Source organism: Diospyros lotus, chromosome 12 (assembly GCF_014633365.1).
Source record: "Diospyros lotus cultivar Yz01 chromosome 12, ASM1463336v1, whole genome shotgun sequence".
In the NCBI taxonomy this organism is placed as follows: domain Eukaryota; kingdom Viridiplantae; phylum Streptophyta; class Magnoliopsida; order Ericales; family Ebenaceae; genus Diospyros; species Diospyros lotus.
Genome location: NC_068349.1, coordinates 2,958,595 through 2,980,125, shown reverse-complemented (window position 1 = coordinate 2,980,125; position 21,531 = coordinate 2,958,595). Strand labels below are relative to the sequence as shown.

General features: G+C 36.3%; 5 protein-coding genes across 6 annotated transcripts; 3 read left to right on the top strand and 2 right to left on the bottom strand.

Annotated features, from left to right (window-relative positions):
* The first annotated feature begins 4,599 nt into the window (after positions 1 to 4,599).
* On the top strand, positions 4,600 to 5,638 carry LOC127786573 (uncharacterized). The gene is made up of 3 exons (XM_052314064.1): positions 4,600 to 4,739; positions 4,823 to 4,941; positions 5,038 to 5,638. Exons 1-3 carry the CDS (start codon positions 4,601 to 4,603, stop codon positions 5,440 to 5,442), a joined length of 663 nt encoding a protein of 220 aa, XP_052170024.1. The 5' UTR covers position 4,600; the 3' UTR covers positions 5,443 to 5,638.
* A 909-nt stretch (positions 5,639 to 6,547) lies between these two features.
* Positions 6,548 to 8,110, bottom strand: LOC127786538 (hyoscyamine 6-dioxygenase-like). Its single transcript, XM_052314005.1, has 4 exons — positions 7,783 to 8,110; positions 7,433 to 7,683; positions 7,040 to 7,358; positions 6,548 to 6,950 (listed from the first exon to the last, which is right to left on the bottom strand). Exons 1-4 carry the CDS (start codon positions 8,050 to 8,052, stop codon positions 6,678 to 6,680), a joined length of 1,113 nt encoding a protein of 370 aa, XP_052169965.1. The 5' UTR covers positions 8,053 to 8,110; the 3' UTR covers positions 6,548 to 6,677.
* Positions 8,111 to 8,875: 765 nt separating this feature from the next.
* On the bottom strand, positions 8,876 to 10,403 carry LOC127786537 (hyoscyamine 6-dioxygenase-like). Its single transcript, XM_052314004.1, has 4 exons — positions 10,095 to 10,403; positions 9,746 to 9,996; positions 9,351 to 9,669; positions 8,876 to 9,263 (listed from the first exon to the last, which is right to left on the bottom strand). Exons 1-4 carry the CDS (start codon positions 10,362 to 10,364, stop codon positions 8,991 to 8,993), a joined length of 1,113 nt encoding a protein of 370 aa, XP_052169964.1. The 5' UTR covers positions 10,365 to 10,403; the 3' UTR covers positions 8,876 to 8,990.
* Positions 10,404 to 14,504: 4,101 nt separating this feature from the next.
* LOC127786543 (hyoscyamine 6-dioxygenase-like) lies at positions 14,505 to 16,127 on the top strand. 2 transcript variants are annotated; one of them, XM_052314009.1, is made up of 4 exons: positions 14,505 to 14,826; positions 14,920 to 15,170; positions 15,283 to 15,601; positions 15,688 to 16,127. In XM_052314009.1, exons 1-4 carry the CDS (start codon positions 14,599 to 14,601, stop codon positions 15,940 to 15,942), a joined length of 1,053 nt encoding a protein of 350 aa, XP_052169969.1. In that variant the 5' UTR covers positions 14,505 to 14,598; the 3' UTR covers positions 15,943 to 16,127. The 2 variants fall into 2 exon arrangements, with proteins under 2 accessions (XP_052169969.1, XP_052169970.1); XM_052314010.1 differs by having other exon boundaries at positions 14,684 to 14,826; positions 14,942 to 15,170.
* A 125-nt stretch (positions 16,128 to 16,252) lies between these two features.
* LOC127786560 (dehydrodolichyl diphosphate synthase CPT3-like) lies at positions 16,253 to 19,945 on the top strand. Its single transcript, XM_052314031.1, has 2 exons — positions 16,253 to 16,524; positions 18,415 to 19,945. The coding sequence occupies exon 2, from the start codon at positions 18,455 to 18,457 to the stop codon at positions 19,361 to 19,363; it is 909 nt and encodes a 302-aa protein (XP_052169991.1). The 5' UTR covers positions 16,253 to 16,524; positions 18,415 to 18,454; the 3' UTR covers positions 19,364 to 19,945.
* The last annotated feature ends 1,586 nt before the right edge of the window (positions 19,946 to 21,531 follow it).

Below are 21,531 nucleotides of genomic sequence, written 5' to 3'. Positions count from 1 at the left end.
GTGAATGGGGCACCGGACCACCATATATAAATCATATCACCAACTAATCTCTACAATTTTCTAAGGAAAAAATAAAACAGAAAGAAAAACCTAACCTCCATGGAGAGTTTAAATAATTCCTCCAATTCACATCTCATTAAGATTGAAAATGTCAGGAAAATCTATTTGATTCTCAATAGAAGATACTGATAGGTACATAAAACCTAATTTGAAAGAAATATTTCACTGGAGATATATTAAAAATTATATCTTTAGTAGGTCCGTTTGATATTTAGAAATATTTTAATACTAGTTAGACAAGTGAAGAATGTTAGGGTGAAATAGAAAAGTTTGAATAAAGTCAGATGTAAACATTAGCTAGGTAAACGTTCGTTAGTAAGAAAAGTAATTATGAATCCTATAAGTCATCCCCGTAGGGGCGGTGAAGGGAGAGCATTATTTATAAAAAAAAAAAAATTGAATTCTAGCTAATTTCAAGGGGAGATGTAGGGAGAGTCTTGGGACTAGGTTATATTAATATTTAGTTAGGATTGGGCTATATTAAATATTTTATCATTATATTAATATGTATTTTTAATTATAATCTATAAAAATAACATTGGTCTTACCTAATAGAAGTCGATATCTTCAAAAGTGAGTTGGGATATCTTCAAGTTTAGGTACTTTCACATAATCACGAGAGCTAGGATTGTCAAGGTAATCTCCAAATCTTTCAGGCTTCGATATCTCAAACTATCAATGAATTCTTTAGGTCGAAATTATCTCTAAGACCTTCTTATTTAGTTATTTTTGAGTTGTGTTAATAAGGATAGAATTCTTCAAAATTAAGAAGAGAAAGTTAGATTTTGTGAGATTACTCTTTAAATATTGATTGATTAAAAGACCAATATTATTTTTCTCTTGCTTGCCAATAAAGACACATGATAGGGCGAGATTGGATACTTTTCAAAAATAAAATTAATAATTTCACATTTTATTGAATACCCCAATCACATATATATATATATATATGTATACACACACAACAATCAACTCTCTATTATGCTAATTAATTATACATATAAAGAATAAGCAACAGAAATAGACATTCTTGAGACGGACTTATACCTGCAGAAATTTATATCAAGAAAATATAATTTTTATTTTATATATTATTTTTATATTTTTAAAATACTAATTTAGTCCCTCAAAGGCCCAGTGGGCTGGCCCACCTTGGTCCAGCCTGAAGCTTGCGCTGTATCGATCCAGTATTAGAATGAAAGGGTTGGCTCGTGTCTCATCACTTCAAAAAATATTTAGGATATAATTTTATTTTAGAGTATCTTAATTGCAAATTTAAATCACATCTTCGTTCACACATCATTAATTAATTATCAATACACTACTCACTTGAATAATTTAATAAAGGGTATATTAACGGATTAATTACACCAATAATCACTCGATTTTGTATTCTGTTATTGTTTGGTCACTGAACTTTGAAATATTACCTATTAGTCACTAATATTTCAAAATTGTTATTATTTAATCATTGAACTTTAAAATGTTATTTGCTAATTATTAATATTTTAAAATCGTTTCTTATCCATCATTCGTTAGTCACTAAACTTTAAATTCACGAGTTGATCGAGTCATTAAATACATTAAATATATCTTAACAATTGACATGAGATGACAAATTAACAAAACCCAATTTAAATAAACATCCAATTTCATTAAAAAATAGAATCTAATTAAAATATGAATACAAGTTTTGTTAATATATGTTTGGGTTGGTTGATTGGTACTATTTTAATATCCAAACTGATGTGATTTGTGAATTGATGTATTATATATATATAAACATTAAGGAAAATTCTATTCACAGTAAGGGTTTACTTTTCACAGCTATATTTTAATATACCTAAAATATCTTATTTTGAAAACTCATTTTTACCCTTAGATTCACTTTCTTTCTCAATCAATTACCCGCCATCCATTCCTTTCAAAATCGCCATCCATCCCTTCCAAAACGAAGATAATAGAACAAAAAAATATCATATCCAAGGTATATAATATAATAAAAAAATATCAATACAACAAAAAATACACATATATATACATATATATATATTAACAGTTGCACCTATATATACATGTATACATTAACACAACAAACATATATATATATATATACACGCACACATACATAGAAGAAAAGCACACAAACATATATATAGATATATACAGTGTTCGAAAATTCGGCCTAGGCGGCCGCCTAAGCGCCGCCTAGGCGCTGAGCAGCAACCGGCCGCATCGATTTAGGGCTACTCGGTAGCCCTATGCGCCATGGCCGACTAATCGGTTCGCGGCGCCGCCTAGGCGAACCAGGCGGCGCCTAACCGCCTGGGCGGCCGCCTGGGTCGCGCACGACCTGGGCCACCTAGGTCGTGCGCGTCTTGGGCCAACCTTTTTTCCCCCTCCCTTTCTCTATTTCCCGATCCCCTTTCCCTTTCTCTCTCTGGTTGTGTTCATCGCGGCTCCTCTCTCTCTCTCTCTCGCCTTCGATCTCTTCTTGGTTGTTCGCCACCGCCATTGATCTCTTCTCTTGGTCTTGCTCTCTCGTTACTGCCGACCTCACCTGTTGCCTGTTGGTCGTTCTCTCTCGTCGCCGTTCGCGTCTTGCTGCGGTATGTATCCAACCATCCATCTTCCTCCGCCAACGCAAGCTTGCCTTTCTGCAGCAACTCAGCAGCAAGCAGCAACGCAAAGCTACTCATGGCTCGCTTGCATATTGCTTGCTTGCTGCTCGTTGAAGCAGCAAGCAAGCAATATGCAAGCTTGCTGCGTCAGCTTGCTGCTTCAAGTAGCAGCTGATTTCATTTCATTTGATGAGTTTTAGTTAAATTTTAATGTATATTATTGAAATTATTCAATACTCAGGGAAAAACAGGAGTCGGGAAGTGAAATGAATGATTCGGATAGGACTGGAAGTACGGGAGCATCGTCCGAGGCCTCCTCAATTCTTAAAAGGAAGTCAAATGATGTCGGATGGGAGTATGGAATGTTAATTGATCCGAAAAATATGGATAAAATTAAATGTAAGTTGTGTGGTAAAATTATGTCTGGAGGTGTTTACAGAGTAAAAGAACACATTGGCCACATTTCTGGAAATGTTTCTGCATGTCCAAAATCTTCTCCAACAGATCAAGCCAAATGTAAGAATGCTATTGCCGAGGCAAAGAATAAGAGGAAAAATAAGAAGAAGGAGGAAGATTTGATGAGATCAACTGTTAATATCTCCGAAAGAGTGGAAGGGGATGATGAAGATGAATTGCAAGAGTTAGGTAGCAGAAAAACGTCCCGTACTCTTGGCCCTATCGATAAGTTTGCAAGCTCCATCAGCCCTGAAACTTGTTTGAGTGCGAGAATGAGCCAAAGGCAACAAACTATTAGTGAAGCACTATTTAAAGAGAGAACACAGTCTGTTCGTCAATATTGTGCTAGATGGGTGTATGAAGCTGGTATACCTTTCAATGCGATTGACAATGATAGCTTCAAATTGTTTGTTGAGGCGGTTGGTCAATTTGGGCCGGGCTTCAAACCTCCCAGTCAATACCAATTGAAGGAACCACTATTAAAGGGGGAAGTTGACAGAATAAAAGAGTTATTGAAGAAGCATGAAGAAGAGTGGGCACAAACTGGGTGCTCCATTATGACAGATGCTTGGACAGATAGAAAAAGGAGGAGCATCATGAACATATGTGTTAATTCTAATGCAGGTACTGCTTTCCTTTCTTCTAGAGAGTCTTCAGATGAAGCACATACAAGTGAACTTATCTTTGAGTATGTGGATAAATGCATTGAGCAAGTTGGGCCACAAAACGTCATCCAAGTAGTAACCGATAATGCTGCCAATAATATGGGAGCGGCAAAATTATTGAAGGTGAAGAGGCCAAATATCTTTTGGACCTCATGTGCTACTCACACCATCAATTTGATGCTTGAAAGTATTGGAAAACTGCCGAAGTATAAGAAAGTCATTGATCAGGCCAAGAGTTTCACAATCTTCATTTATGCACACCATAAGAGCTTGTCCTTAATGAGGTCATTTACGAAGAAGAGGGATATAGTGAGACCAGGAGTTACTAGATTCGCTTCTGCTTTCTTGACTTTACAGAGTTTGATGGAGAAAAAGGCCCAATTGAGGGCAATGTTTACCAGCTCCGAATGGGAGGAGTGCAAATGGTCAAAGATTGTTAAAGGGAAAGCAGCCTATGCTACTGTGATGAGTATTGCTTTTTGGAATGGTGTGACTATATGCCTTAAAGTTTTTGCACCTTTGGTGAAGGTGCTTCGAATTGTTGATGCGGATAGAAAGCCTTCTATGGGCTTTTTATGTGGAGAGATTAAGCAAGCAAAGGAAGATATTAAGGAGGCCTTAAATAATCTTGAAAAGAACTATAAGCCTATTATGGAGATTATTGAAGCAAGGGTAAAAGATAGGCTAGATAGTCCACTACATTTTGCAGCTTACCTTTTGAATCCCTACTACTTTTTCAAGGATATGGATATACAACTTGATAATGAAGTGATGGATGGGCTTTTTAACTATGTGGAGATGTTTTATCATTATGATGGTGAATTGCAAGGCCATGTTATAAATGTTGAGTTGCCAAAGTATACTCGTAAAGATGGAGCTTTTGGAAAATCGTGGGCAACTCAAGGGTGTGCGAAAAATGATGACAATTATAATCCAGGTATAAAATTCTTTTAATCCTTTCTATTGTGTATTAGTGTATAAATTAAATTTGTTTACTTTATACTTGTTTGACCTATGTAGTTACATGGTGGATGACTTATGGAAATCAAACTCCAAACTTGCAACGAATGGCGAGAAAGATTCTCTCGTTAACCACTAGTTCATCCGGTTGTGAAAGAAATTGGAGCACTTTTGAAGGGGTTAGTGTACATATGAATTATATTTATTTACTATCAATTAGTTATCCTTATTCAATTATCATTTATATTGATATTGCTTTTATTTTATTTATGTAGATACATACGAAGAAAAGAAATAGACTAGACGTGAATCGATTGAACAATCTAGTCTATGTTCAATTTAACGCGAAATTGATGAATAAGCACAAAAGGGAGAAGGAAAGGAATGTTGATGTGCTACTTGCTAGTGATGCTAGTAATGCACAAGGATGGATCGTTGATGGAGAAGATGATGAAGAAGTTGAGCCTGGTACGGGGTTTACTTGGGAAGTGGTTGGTGAAGCATCGGGAGCAGACAAGATGCTTCAAGCTCGAAGAAGTTCTAGGATGAGAGAGCTTCATGAAGATGATTTTCAATCAGAAGAAGAAGATGAGCAAGAAATCAATGAATTTGATTTTGAGTCCGATGAAGATCGTGTATTGGAAGAATATGGAGAGGAAGAAGACCAATTAAATAGTTAGACTTAGATTCTTCGGATATGGTTTATGTTGTATTATTGCTACTTCTACCTTCTTGAACTTATAACTAATATAATAGTTTATTTTTTGAGTCTTAATTCCATTATTTCACTTGTCTTTTCAACTTTGATTTACCTGAAAATAATATCAAATTACATCAAAAGGTTTTTAGGAAAAAAAAAATCATTTTTCCTAGTCGCCGCCTAGGCCCCGCCTAGGCGCCCTAGGCGCTAGGCCCCAGCCTGGCGCCCGACTAGCGCCTAGCGCGTTTTTGAACACTAGATATATATATAGATATAGAGAAATGAAGCTCGGCGACCATGGCCGCCAAGCTTTATCAATGACACCCTCGAACTCTGGAGTTCAGCAAACTCCCCGAACTCGAACATCCGGGGGCCCGAACTCCAGCATTCGGGAGCTTTTAGTGTGCCCCGAACGTTGGAGTTCGGGGCACTGTAAGGCCCCTAAACTCTAGGGTTCAGGGGCGTCATTGATGAAGCTCGACGGCCATGTATATATATCTATATGTATGTGTGCGTATATATATATGTTTGTGTCTGTGTGTGCGTGTATATATATGTATGTGTGTGTTTGTATATATATATATATATATATATATGAGATTATGGGCGATTGATGAAGCTCGGCAGCCATGGCCGTCAAGCTTTCTTTCTATATATATATATTTATATGTATGTGTGCGTATATATATGTTTGTGTGTCTGTGTGTGCATGTATATATATGTATGTGTGTCTTTATATATATATAGTGTGTGATTATTTATTTTCATCTATTTTTTGTTTTTGCTCATTGTGAATTTTTTTTTTGTGTTTGGGCAGCATTGTATGGTTGGTAACGAAAGGGAAAGTGGATAGAATATATATTTGTGTGTCTGTATTGTATATATATATGTGTTTATGTATGTATATATATGTTTTTTATTTTGTAAACTTGTCTCGTGAAACTTATATTTGTGAATCAAAATTGTTGAGGTTTGAAGATGTTAAAGAAATGAATATGTGTGAATGGCTGCTTGTGTAGAAGAGGGTATTTTTGAAAAATATTTACTACAAAAAATTATTAAATTGATTGTAAAAAATAGAAGAATAAAACTAAATTTTCAATTGCTTAAAATGCTCGTTGTGAATAGAATTTCCCAAACATTAAACATTAAACAGTAAACAGGGCAGTCCAACACAGCTTAGGATAATGGTGGCAATATCAATGGGTCTGGAGATCAATCGAGTTGATCAATATTAGTTGAAGCTTGCAGCTTACAGCTCTCCATGACAGCCTGATATTCAGCCAGCTTCTCCGCATAGATATTCAGGAACTCCTTGTATTTGAGTCCTCTGTACACGGGCGGATTGGAAGCACTCACCAAAGCCCTTTCAGGCTCTATGAAGCATTCTTCAGAGGGTATCATGAAGTTGCAAAGCGTCGTTCGATCCCTTTCTGAGCTCGTCACCACTCGATGTTCCGCGCTCCTCAGTTTGTCATTACTGATAATCTAAGCGAACGTATACACACAATGTAAACATAAACTTAATTAATCACTATATGATGGGGACGGAGATCCATATACATATATACGTGTACCTGTAACTGGCAGCCTATGAAGACTGTGAAAGAATTAGGAATGGGCTCAATGTTGAACCATTGCCCATCTTTCAAGAACTGGATCCCTGGCTTGCCCCCATCGTTGATAATGGATATGAGATTGGGGTCTGAGTGTCTAGGAGCTCCCAGGGCCAAACTTGGGTCCGGGCATGGAGGGTAGTGGTTGACTGCAAGTAACTGGCTTCCTCTCATCTCCTCTCGGAAGAACCCGTATTCTAGGCCCAGTCCTTGCTGGATCAAGTCCAATATCCTCAGCAGCAGTTTGTTCACTTCTACTGTATACTCTCCAATCACTTCCCTGGCAATTAATTAATTTTTAATTGTCTAACACAAGGATTAAGGATTAAGAAAATGGTAGATTTGGCGACGAACCTGTATCTAGCAGGCTTGAGGGGCCAAAGATGGAAGCAATCCTGGGAAGCATGGCAAGGATGAGTCAAGTTGTCTCGCCAGAAATGGAACCTTTCAGTGTCGTAAACAAAGCTGCTGGTATAAAGCCTGCAACTTTTACCGGCGTCTGGCGTGAACACGCTGGCCTTGACCTCGGCCGGCATCTCGAAGAACTCCTCGGCCACACCAATTGCTTCATCCGTTAATCTCTTCGAAATCCCATGGTTGGTCACCTGTTTCAGATTAATATTCATTTCTATATATATATATATATAATATATAATTAGCAGAACATGTAGATGGAGCTGGGTAAATTACGACTAATTATGGACCTGGAAGAATCCAAACTCCCGGCTTGCTTCTAGAATTTGGTGAGCTGTTAGAGAAGGATCATAATTAGCAGCTTGATTAAGGTCGATCACTGGGCTGTTGCCTGGAAGAACAGTGAGCTTGCCGGGTCTTTGACCCGGTGGAAACACATAATCTTCGGGCAAGGATTGGACGTGTTTGGACCAATCTGAGACAAACCTTGCTTCCTTCTCAATTTCAGACCAGTTTGAAACACTGATCCCCATCGACGCCTCTTTTTGCTGAGAATTCATAAATGGCTCTTGAGTTTTAATGCTCAGTACTGTTTACTGGCAAGCAAGAATGCATGATATATATATAATAAACTTGAAGAGCTTTCTTCTTCTTATATATATATATATATATATATTTTGTCTTAATGGGATCTGAAACATTTATGAAGAAACTTACTATTAGTAAAAATATGTGTGTGTGATGATGGTTGGTTCAGTCTTGAGATTTCAGTATGACTGTTTGTTTGTAAGTAAGAGCGGAACTAAATCTCTTCATTTAATTTTTTACTTGAAGTAATCTTGTCTTTATATAAGTTCAGCGATAAACCTCGATCGTCTTGAATTCATGAATTATTCGTTAGGTCAGATTAACTAATGGCTAATCTTCTAAATCTGTGTCAAATTCTTTAGAATTGAGATTTCAAAGTTAAATCTGTTGATTTATTTATTAAATTTAGATTAGATAAAAGAACATATATTATCATCTTATTATTTGAGATACATGACATATTATTATGGGTGACTCTTCAAAGGTAAATTAGTCATTTTATTTTTTAATGCTCATTTAATATATTTTATTTTTAATATTAAAATATTTTTATTAATTGGTAAAATATTTTAAAATATAATGTATTTATTGTTAACTAATAAAAATATTTAATATTAAAAATAAAATACATTAAATATATCTTAACAAGTGACATGAGGTGACAAATTAACAAACCCAATTTAAATAAACATCCAATTTGATTAAAAAGTAGAACCTAATTAAAATATGAATACAAGTTTTGTTAATATATGTTTGTGTTGGTTGATTGGTACTATTTAAATATCCAAACTGATGTGACTTGTGAATTGATGTATTATATATATAAACATTAAACATTGAACATTAAACATTAAACAGGGCAGTCCAACACAACTTAGGATAATGGTAGCAATATTGATGGGTCTGGAGATCAATCGAGTTGATCAATATTAGTTGAAGCTTGCAGCTTACAGCTCTCCATTACAGCCTGATATTCAGCCAGCTTCTCCGCATAGATATTCAGGAACTCCTTGTATTTGAGTCCTCTGTACACGGGCGGATTGGAAGCACTCACCAAAGCCCTTTCAGGCTCTATGAAGCATTCTTCAGAGGGTATCATGAAGTTGCAAAGCGCCGTTCGATCCCTTTCTGAGCTCGTCACCACTCGATGTTCCGCGCTCCTCAGTTTGTCATTACTGATAATCTAAGCGAACATATATACACAATATAAACATAAACTTAATTAATCACTATATGATGGGGGTGGAGATCCATATACATATCCGTGTACCTGTAACTGGCAGCCTATGAAGACTGTGAAAGAATTAGGAATGGGCTCAATGTTGAACCATTGCCCATCTTTCAAGAACTGGATCCCTGGCTTGCCCCCATCGTTGATAATGGATATGAGATTGGGGTCTGAGTGTCTAGGAGCTCCCAGGGCCAAACTTGGGTCCGGGCATGGAGGGTAGTGGTTGACTCCAAGTAACTGTCTTCTTCTCATCTCCTCTCGGAAGATCCCGTATTCTAGGCCCAGTCCTTGCTGGATCAAGTCCAAAATCCTCATCAGCAGCTTGTTCACTTCTGCTGTGTACTCTCCTATCACTTCCCTGACAATTAATTAATTAATTTAATTGTTCAATAAAAGGAATAGGGATTAAGAAAATGGTAGATTTGGCGATGAACCTGTATCTAGCAGGCTTGAAAGGCCAAAGATGGAAACAATCCTGGGAAGAAGGACAAGGATGAGTCAAGTTGTCTCGCCAGAAATGGAACCTTTCAGTGTCGTAAACAAGGCTGCTGGTATAAAGCCTGCAACTTTTACTGGCGTCTGGCGTGAACACGCTGGCCTTGACCTCGGCCGGCATCTCGAAGAACTCCTCGGCCACACCAATTGCTTCATCCGTTAATTTCTTCGAAATCCCATGGTTGGTCACCTGTTTCAGATTAATATTCATTTCTATATATATATATATATATATAATTAGCAGAACATGCAGATGGAGCTGGGTAATAATTACGACTAATTATGGACCTGGAAGAATCCAAACTCCCGGCTTGCTTCTATAATTTGGTGAGCTGCTAGAGAAGGATCATGATTAGCAGCTTGATTAAGGTCGATTACTGGGCCGTTGGCTGGAAGAACAGTGAGCTTGCCGGGTCTTTGACCCGGTGGAAACACAAAATCTTCGGGCACGGATTGGAGGTGTTTGGACCAGTTTGGGACAAACCTTGCTCCCTTCTCAATTTCAGACCAGTTTGAATCACTGATCCCCATTGACACCTCTTTTGGGTGAGAATTCATAAATGGGTTTTGAGTTTTAATTCTCAGTACTGATTACTGGCAAGCAAGAACGTATGATATATATTTAATAACTCGAACAGTAAAAAGTATGTATTTTCTGAGTTAAAAATAATCAACATCTCTTTCTATATGTGTGTGTGATGATCGTTGGGATGTCATGGAAGCATGTCTCACTAGGAGTGCCTGCAAGTAGAATTTCTTTAATTTAACCTTCACTGTTGCCAATAGGGAGTATCAACAAGTGGCATATATACTAAGCAATATGAGTTAGATTCCGTTATTTTGAGAAATCTTGATCCTTATATAGGTTGGGCTAAATGGAACATTGGGTTTTTTTTTTTTAAATTCCCCAACTCAACAGCTTCAGATTGATAGATGGTTCGATAGGCCAAATTAAATTACAGCTAATCTTGTAAATTCGTGTCGAATTCTCCAAAATTGTGATTTGGGAGTTGAATTTGTTGATCTATCATTTAGATTTAGACTATATAGAATAACACATATTATCACCTTATAAATTATAATTCGGGAGTTGAATTTGTTGATCTATCTTTTAGATTCAGAGTGTATAGAAGAACACGTACTATCTTTTTATTACTTGAGATATGGAAACGGAGCAAATAGCGATAGTTGACTACTCAAGGATAATTTTTTATCATTATAATTTATATATCTTTATTGTTCTAGTATTGTTCATGTTCAAGCAACCTCCTATATTTTTATGATTGGGGTGACTAATATAGCGAAGGGGTCCTAAAATGAAGACATCATCTTAAACTTGGTCCCCTCCTCTTTTGGGTTAGGAAAATGTTATTTTTAGTGTTTTGATATTGATTTGTTATTTTTAAAATTATCAACACTTTTTACACATATTAAAAGTGTTTATAATTTTTAAAAAGTAGTTAATAATTTATAAAAGTGTTGTTAAGTATAAGAAGAAACACTTATAATTCTACAAGGATCAAAATATAATGCCAAAACACAATTTACAAATACCATTACCATTTGCGTTATGATATATAGCATTCCTTATGCACAACGTATTGATATTTTTGGGCACCATAACTTTCAATTTAATTAGTGGCAATTCTCGAGATCTTGAGTTCATGACCCAATGCGTAAAATGCATGAGAATGATGTAGATGCAAAAAGCGTAAGAACAATCTGGGAATCACCATCCAAGAAGACAAAAAGGATGGTAAGACATGCAATAAGCTAAAATACTTCTTGTGATGCACACAATCTAAAGATAAAAAAGGTTAAAACATGTAATGAACTAAAAGGCTCGTGAGAACACACAATAAAGAGCCAAATGTAAAAAAAGGCCAAGCAAGAAAAACCTTAAAGCCAATGACTTAGGATCACTTTGCTCTCTATCTAAAAAACAAATACGAAGAATTGCCAAGACATAAAAGGGTTTAAGACAACTATAAAATAAACGGGTTATAGGAAACAAAGACCTACTATAGATACACTTGGTTATCCAGCAAATAAATGACAACAAAAGCCACTTTGCCCTCCAAGGAATCCAAAGAAAAAAATTATGAGTAATTGATGTGTATATGGACAAACCTAATTAAATAGACCCAATAAGAGACCCATAAGAAAATCTTAAGTAAAACTAGAGAGAGATCTTAAGGGAGAAGAACTTAAGGCAAAGGGATTCACCCACTTAATACATATCAGTTTAATCATGAAACCTATTAAAGGATAATCTTAAAAGTTAAAAATAAAATATAAGAGACAAAATGAAAGAGAGAGCCAAAAAGAGCTTGATAAACCCTCCAAGAAGAAAGGTCTCCAAAAAATCGTCCAATTAATAGACTCCCAACAAAAGGATGATTCGAGTAACTTGGCCAAGTTTCTCAAAAGACTCCCATGCGGGACATTTTCAGAACAAAAAAATACAAATAAATGACTTTGAAATTTTATCTAAAAACTGTGTAACGAATAAGGATAAGCCAAATCATTGTTGATCTCGAAATATTAAATATAGTTATCACAAATCCCTCAAACTCAACTATAAATAAGTGAACTCTTATTATAAAAAAAGTTAGTCATATATACTAATTAAAAATCTATGTGATTTCTTTTGCATTTTGAGAGAATATAAGTTAAACATCAAAGTGTTTGTACAGAGAATGTCATGTATCCTCTAATTGGTTTTTTTCTTAGAGTACAAATGGCTCAAAGACGAATCTCATAATATAAATTTTATTATTATACTCAGACAACAATAATATTAAAATATTTTAAAATATTATGGACCACTAGTTCTCGTAAAATTAATTAAAATCTTATAATTATAATCAACTTTGATAAAGTTTTTTCTTCAGTACAAAATATTAAAAATAAATGTGTATGAACATTTTTAAGTAAATAAATCCTCAAATTCATATCTAATTAAGATTAAATATGTTAAATGAAAACCCAATGGTCAATAGAAGATACAGACAGGTACAAAAAATCTAATCTGACCATAGGTGGCGTTGTAATATATATATATATGAAAAAGTAACCCTTCTTATTTTATCATTATTTATAAAAAAAAAATTCAAATCTAGCCAATTTTGCGTCTCAATTATGATAAGGTCATTTGTCCATATAATAAAAGTCTTCGTCACTCATTTTTAAATAATTGGTCCTTCATTTAAAAATATAATTTGATAGAAACGATTACGTTATGCAAAACTACTGGCTAGTACGAACTATTCTATTATTGAAAAATCGTAGACATAGACATTAAGATTAAATTATATTAGATTTTATTTTATTTTCTCATAATTTCTATTAATTATAGATTTTTTATTAATGTGTGCGTACATGTATATGGTAGGTTATACAAAAACTAAAATAAAAAACGAATATGATACGAAATAGAAACAGAGAAGCGTCATTTTTTTAAAAAGTAAGAAATAAAAATATTTAAATAAAAAAATATAGGGTCCTCTTTGTAAATATAATTTTAAATATAAATTATAAAAAATAGTTATTCAATTTAAAAATAAAAATAAATTTCATAATATATCAAACAAATTTTGAAAACAAATTCTAGAAAAAATTAAGAATTTTGAGTTAGAGAAAGAAAAAAAATTATTTTATTCATGGATGAAAATGTGTTTTTAAATTAAAAAAACGTTTTTAATATTTTCTAATATTATGAAATGGCCATAAAAAGTTTTTAAAATTATAAAAGTAACCCAAAAACGTTTCTTGATGTTTTGAAAACGAAAATGTTTTAGAAACGCAGAAATAACACCCCGAAGAAGTTTTCATGCATCGTAATATATATGTATGTAGAGATATTCATTTAGTTTAGATTATACCAAGATTGAAATTTGTAAAGATTTCAAACCGTTCAATTGTTATTAAAACAAGATCGGTCCAAATTGATCCACACTTTTATCCCTTCTTTTAATATGAATTTTTAAAAAGATATCGTATTGTATTATGTATATACAATATATTATATATTATATATTATATTTTAATTTATTTATTATTAATATTTAATATTTAATCACCGTAAATAGTTTTAGATTTTGAATCGGGATTCAACTAGACAAAAATTAATTATGATTAATATTAGAACTGAATTCTCTCTATCTAGATCGAAATTTGATCACCTTTATACACAACATCTCATCACAAGTACATCAACAGCCCAGAATTGGCCACATCAGAAAAATCAAAATTGGCCACATCAGAAAGATCAGATCATTTTTGGATTCATTGAATGATTGAGAGTTATCAATGCGCAAATTAAATGAAATGGAACTTGTTTTAGTGAAAGGAAAACCTTTATATATATATATATATATATAAACTTTCCAATACATAACAATCATCAAAGCTCACTTGGGGGACCAGCTCAATTAAGTTTGATTAGGAGGAATATTATTCAAAACTGCAATTGGGGCATGTAGAAACGTTAGCTGATAGTGGCTTAATTAGGTTTCATGATATATAATTAATCCACAAATCACCCATCAAATCCCATATAGAAGGATATCTTTAAACAGGTTATCCGCATGCTTAATTTATTAATTAATTAATGTGTCTTATTAATTGTATTTGCATGAAGGGTAGGGATATTGCCCCATTGCAAACGTCAATATTGCTGCCATAATGTTACGATGGAATCTTATTCTTCTGATGCTGGGGACTAAGACCTTGTCGTTATATATCTCGTAAAATATGGAGGTTCCGGCAATTGACCCACAAATCAAGTCTAATGTTGCAGCAGCAAGCAATGGATGTGATGATTTCAAATTGGTCTAATGTTGAGACTGTACCAGAAAGTTACACTTTCCCAGCTGATAGAAGACCTAATGAGCAGGCCAGTACTGCTCCTTTCTTCAAAGACCTTCCAGTCCTTGATCTGGAAAGCTCCCTGTCCGATGATGCCAATGGAACCATCCAAACCATTCTGGAAGCTTGCCAAGAGCTCGGATGCTTTCAGGTCCGTCTGTCTGCAACTTGGGTTTAATTTTTTTTTTTTTTTTTTTTTGAATTGTTTGGTTGGAGACTTGGGGTTCTGATCAAGAATGAGCAGGTGATCAACCATGGTGTTTCAGAAGCTCTGATGGACGACACCTTAAGCGTGTTCAAGGAGTTCTTCAGCCTGCCAGCCAAGTACAAGGCAAGCTTCTTCTCCAATGACCCAGACAAAGCCTGCAGGCTCTACTCAAGCACTTTGAACTATGACAAAGAGGAGCACCATTACTGGAGGGACAATTTCACCCACCGCTGCCACCCTTTAGAGGATTACATCCATCTTTGGCCCCAGAAACCGACCCGATACCGGTAATTGACTATCTAGCCCCCGTTGATCAATTAGGCCGAGTTTGAAGGAGATTAATTAACTGATCTTGTTAATTAACTTGAGACGATATGTATATATATCTCTGATTTGAAGGGAAGTTGTGGGGAGATATTCAGTTGAAGTGAGGAAGCTGCTGATGAGGATATTGGGTTTAATAAGCGAAGGTCTGGGGATTGAAGATGGATACTTTGAAGGTGAATTGAGCAAGACACAGTTGATATCAGTGAACCATCACATTCCATGCCCAGACCCGAGCTTGACTCTGGGAATGCCCGAACATTGTGACCCTAACCTGATCACAGCTCTCCATCAATGCGACGTTCTGGGGCTCCAAGTCCTCAAGGATGGGCAGTGGCTTGGCGTTGAGCCTCTTCCCCATGCTTTCCTGGTCATTCCAGGCCTCCAATTACGGGTATATTTACCCATATTCATGAGTTTAATCACAACATCAGTATAGGGTTCTTCCTTAAGCTGAAAATCTTGTAATTGATTGTGCAGGTGATCAGCAATGAGAGACTTACGAGCCCAAAACATAGGGTGGTGACACATAAGGAGAAGGCTCGGACCACCATTGGGACCTTTCTGATTCCATCTCATGAGGTGCTAATAGAGCCTGCAAAAGCTCTGGTGAAGGGCTCTAGCCATTCCACTGGGCCGCCGGTCTATAGAGCCTTCACTTACAGAGACTTCTTTGGCGCCTTCACTGGCAAATCGTGCGATGCTGAGTCTGCTTTGGGCTGTTTTAAGCTTTAAGTAAGCTGATGATTGAAACAGCAAACAGGCTTTTGGCTTAATTTGATTTGATTAATAACTATAGCCTGTGTTTTAGTTTGATTAATTTGAGAGAAGGGCTTGTGTTTGATCATTCCAATCATGTATAAATCCTGTTGTACGAACATGTTCTTAGTCTTTGTTAATTAAAGATTGAGATTTGGTAATTAATTAAGATTAGAGTTTCGATTTGATTCGTAGATTAATGATTAAGTTCCGAGATTGTTTTCATAAATAGAGACAGTCGATAAATTGACAAAGATAAGAGCAAATGTTTATCTACTAAGATCATTACCTAAGATTAGGTTGGATGGTTCAAAATTGAAAAAAGGAAAAGCTACAGATGAGTTGGCGCTTTTCTATTTGAACGCCCCCGAAGAGGCTGAGTTGTCGGTTCCGCAGCCGATAACACCTCCATCTGAAGCCACCGTCTCTGGCATTGTCTCTCTCTTCCTCCCCTTCCCCCCCCCCCCCCCCCCCCCCGGCGGGGCACCTCTGAGTGAACCCGTCGAGTCGATGCATTGAGCAGAACCAGATTTCTCGCCGCCGGTGAAGGATTTACGGGTGAGAAGGGGAAAAAATCAACTATGTTTCTAGCCGTTTGCTGTCAAATACGTGTCTTTGCGTATAAAGAATCAATCTTTGTCGGTGTTCAGTGTTTTTTTATCTGCATATACATTGGTGAATAATACTGCTTGGATCCTTTCGTTTGCTCTTGCTTCAACTTGAACTGGGTTTCCTTCATATACACACATCGCCTTTGTGTTTATTGGCTTATATGTTGTCAAAACCACGTGGTTTCAGTGTTATTAACAATCAATTAATTGTTCATTGGTTTACGCCTCAGTGTTTTGGATTTGGAGTGCTCGCCCTCTGGTTGGAACTTTGTTAATTGATTCCAGAAAACCTAATATGGCTGCTGGGTTAACCAATTGAATCCTTTTTTAATTTATAATCTTCAATGACTTTATTCCAGGGAATGTGCTTTTGGTATCAACAATTATGGTGTATCTGTGTGTGTTTGGATCTTTGGTTCGTGGTATTAATAGAAAAGAAATATGAAGGGCTGAAGCTGAATTTACTTGGGTTAGAGAAGTGCAAGAAAATTAGCAGATTCATGTGAAGAGAATTTAGGTTAATAGAACAGTGTTTGTTTGTTCTTGTTGTGCAATATCATGATATGGGTGTACATTTGGCATGGATGGCAATAGAAGTGATCTTCAAATGATCATCACAGATGCTAACAAGTTGGTAGCTGAAATCACACAATCCAGCCGCTTAATTGTTAATATTGATCACTGGTTGCAGTTTAGTTTTGTTGCCCATTATGAGTTTGAAGACTGTTGATGTGTAGAACGGTGTCTTGTTTTTTCTCCCTTTTTGTTTGGATTGTTATCATCATTCTTTCCTCTTGTTAGTATCTGAATCGATGTCGTTAGCATTTTTCTTCCCTTTGTGGTTACGATATCATTCGACATCGTGTAACGGTTTTCTTGTCCAATGAGATCTTGTCAGCTCTGTTTACGATGGTAACGACTTTCTGGATGGTCTTTCTTTTTCCTTCTTGTCATGATTCAAGGACAAGCATGAACTTGCTAAACAAATATTCTTAAACACTAAATTTATGACATTACGTTGTAGTGCAGCCGCCACCATCACATGCACCCTTTAGCCTACATATGAACAACATGATCTATCACAGATATATTTCATTTGCATAGAGCCAATATATTTCGCTTTGGACTGCTTTAGGTTCCCTCATCAGGAAATAAAAGAAAGAAAAAAGACACATTCTTAATGTATAATAGTTACTTCTTCTGTCAGCCTTGAAGTATTTTCTTTCTACAGGATAATAAATGCATATATTGTTCTGTATTTCCTGTCCCTATTGTAGGATGCTACTGATTTAAGCATATGATGTGAAACTCAATCCCGTAGGCACAGGGGATGCCTTTCTGCAACAAAATATCAGAATGCTGGCTTGTTCTGGCACCGTCTCCTTTACAGTTAGAAAACCTCTAGGCATGAACTATTAATGAACTTGTTGTAAAATAAGCATGAAGTGGAGCAATCAGTTAAGAAAATACCCCAAAAGTAGAGATTAAGTCACATTAATGCTATGATATAGTGCACAATTAGCACTGACATGAATTTCACTGTGATTTAGGACTTAATTCTGCTTTCTTAGTTCAATTTCTTTCTTGCGTAATAATAGAAATTACATGATAGACCGACATAAAGTGACTTTCAAGATAAAAACAGCACCAAAAAAAAATGTACATAATAAATGTGAACTGGAATGTAGACTACGTTACAAGTCAATATGGAGTTATATTTTCTGAAGCATGTGGTTAACTGAGCATTTGTTCATGCATAGTTACGTAAAATAAAAGGTGCAAAAAGATTGTAGACTTGATCTAAATTTGAACTGAAGATTCCTCTTGTGATGAATAGGTTTGGAGGAAGCAGATGTAGCATTTGTCAGGTTTTTGATATGGACAAAGAGAGAGGTAATCAAGCATCTGGAATCTTAGCGAGCTTAGGAAGGTTCCTGCAAAAATGCATTTTAGGAGTTCTTTCTGCTGGCCCTATTCCTCAGCACATTGCATTCATCATGGATGGGAATCGAAGATATGCAAAGAAGCCGAATTTGGTAGAAGGATCTGGCCATAGGGTTGGATTCTTGGCTCTCATGTGGATACTCCAACACTGTTGCGAGCTGGGTGTGAAATACGTAACAATATATGCTTTCAGCATTGATAATTTCAAAAGAAGTCCCGAAGAAGTTCAATCGGTCATGGATTTGATGCAGGAAAAGATTGAAGGGCTAGTCGAAGAAGAGAGCATAGTGAACCGCTATGGTGTAAGGGTTCACTTCATAGGTAACCTTGAACTCCTGAGCAGATCTGTCAGGTTGGCAGCCGATAGGGCTACGGCAGCCACTGCCAGTAACTCCAAAGCAGTGCTGTCAATCTGCATTGCCTACACATCCACGGGTGAGATCACACATGCCATTCAAGAATCTTGCCAAGAAAAATGCGATGAACTTAAAGTCCTTGATGCAAGTGGTGCTGGGTATGGTTTAATTGGACTGGGGGGCATTGACAAGAACCAAGAAGAGGACCTTATTAGCGTGGTAGACATTGAAAGGCATATGTATACGGCAGCCATACCCGATCCTGATATACTGATTCGAACTTCTGGTGAGACCCGCTTGAGCAATTTCCTCTTGTGGCAGACTGCATACTGCCATTTGTACTCTCCCTCTGTGCTATGGCCTGAGATCAGATTTTGGCATCTGTTTTGGGCAATTCTGGAGTATCAGAAGAAGTCTGCTTATTTGGAGGCAAGAAAGAAGATTGTACAAGCGCCACAACTAACTGCAAATAGTGTACCTCCTTGACATGATATGGTTGTTCTGCACTCTCCAGTGGCGGCATTCGTCCTCAGCAGGCAGATTCTGACATGGGCCGGGACTTCTTTTTCATGGCAATGCCCTTGATCTTAGGCAGAGAATATAAACTAGAATTCTGTATGTACTGATGTTGCCTTTCCTGCTGCAGTAGAAGTGAAGATTTTGACCTTCAAGTGATGCATTGTTTTGACCTTCAAGTGATTCTGGATCCTTGAGAATCGAGCCGTTTTGGTTCTAATTTGTGGTTTGGCTTGAATTTCTTTTTTTGCTTGCGTAACAATGATCGAACAGGCGATCGGACAGTCTATTCTGATCTGATTGAGCTAAAATTTTGAGAGTACGTTCTGAACTCGTGGTTCTAAGATCTAGGCAGTGGAGATCTGTTTGGAGATCGAGATCCTCGAGAATCAAGCCATCTTCGCATTGCCTCCTGATTCAGTCTATTCTTCATTATCTCTTTAGTTATTTTATAGATTTGAGATAAGATTGATTCTGTTTTGTCTCTTACCTCTTGTGACTGTTGAGATGATTTTGTAATCCGGATTTGGTGATATTAGTAAAACTTTTGGGTGGACTTCAATCTCGTGGTTTTTACTTCTCATATTGAGGGAATTTTTCACGTAAATTGGTTGTCTTCTTTACTTTTGTGATTGCACTTGCTATTTGGAAAGTTGTTTTGTTTCCTCACAGATTTTCACAAGAAGGGATTTGGAATATTGATCCCAAAAAGTGGTATCAGAGCTTTGGTTCAGGTTTTTTTTACTTGCTTGTGTTAAACTACGGAAACAAATACTAGTCGAATGATCAGTTTGAATTGTTCAAATTATCATCTATGGAAAGGTAAGATGGAAGATCTTCTTTATGTGAAATATTACTCTTTACCTGTGTTTGCCGAAGAGAAACCTATTGATAAATCTGACGTTGAATGGACTTTGATACATCACCAAGTGTGTGGGTTGATTAGACGATGGGTGGATGATAATGTATTAAATCATGTTAGTAGTGAGACTCATGCTCGTTCTTTGTGGTTGAAGCTAAAGCAATTGTATGCTCGAAAGATTGGAAATCATAAGTTTTTCTTCATCAAGAAGATGATTGATTTGAAATACGTAGAAGGAACACTGATATCAGATCACTTGAATGCATTTCAAGGATTGTTCAATCAATTGTCTGGTATGGGAATCAAATTTGATGATGAGATTCAGGATCTATAACTTCTTAGTACATTATCGGATTCTTGGGAGACATTTAGAATGTCACTTTCTAACTCTGCTCCAAATAGTGTTATCTCCATGGACTTAGCAAAGAGCATCACTCTAAATGAGAAAATGAGAAAAAGGTCACAATCGAGTTCCTCACAATCTAATGTTATGGTTACTAAGTCAAGGGGGAGGAGTTTGAATCGGGATTAAAAAAGAATTAATAGTAAAAGCCGAGGCAAGTCAAACAAGTTTGCCAATGTAAAATGCTATCACTACCATAAAAAGGGGCACATTAAAAAGAACTGTTGGAAGCTGAAGAGAGAGAACAAAAATGGAAAAGGAAAGAATTAGGGAGATACGAGGAACGAGTGGCAGCCACTATCGAAGAGTTTCTTGTTGTTTTTTATGAAAATGTTGTGAATCTTGTATGCCATGAAAGCAGTTGGGTCATTGATAGTGGAGCCTCTATTCATGCTACATCAAGGCAAGAATTCTTTGCTACATATACCTTAGGTAATTTCAGTTCCGTCAAGATGGGTAATGATGGTATGGCCAGTATTGTTGGCATGGGTGATGTTTGCTTAGAAACTAGTAATGGTACTAGACTTGTGCTTAAGGGCATTAAGCATGTTTCGGAAATTCGTCCAAACTTGATTTCAATCAGGAGACTTGATGATCAGGGTTTTTGCAGTACATTAAGTTATAGTCAGTGGAAGCTTACAAAAGGTTCCATGGTTGTGACTAGAGGTAACATGTAACATCCCGCATCGAGCGATAGGAAGGACCGGAACAACTTACCCTGATGGGTCTACGCGAACTTCCAGGAGGGTCACCCATCCTTGGATTACCCCAGGTCAAGCACGCTTAACTTGGGAGTTCTTTGCCAACATTCAGCGCAAAAGGTATCCAGCTGGTATTATTTCCTTCCTTACCTATCCTCGATATATACTATTC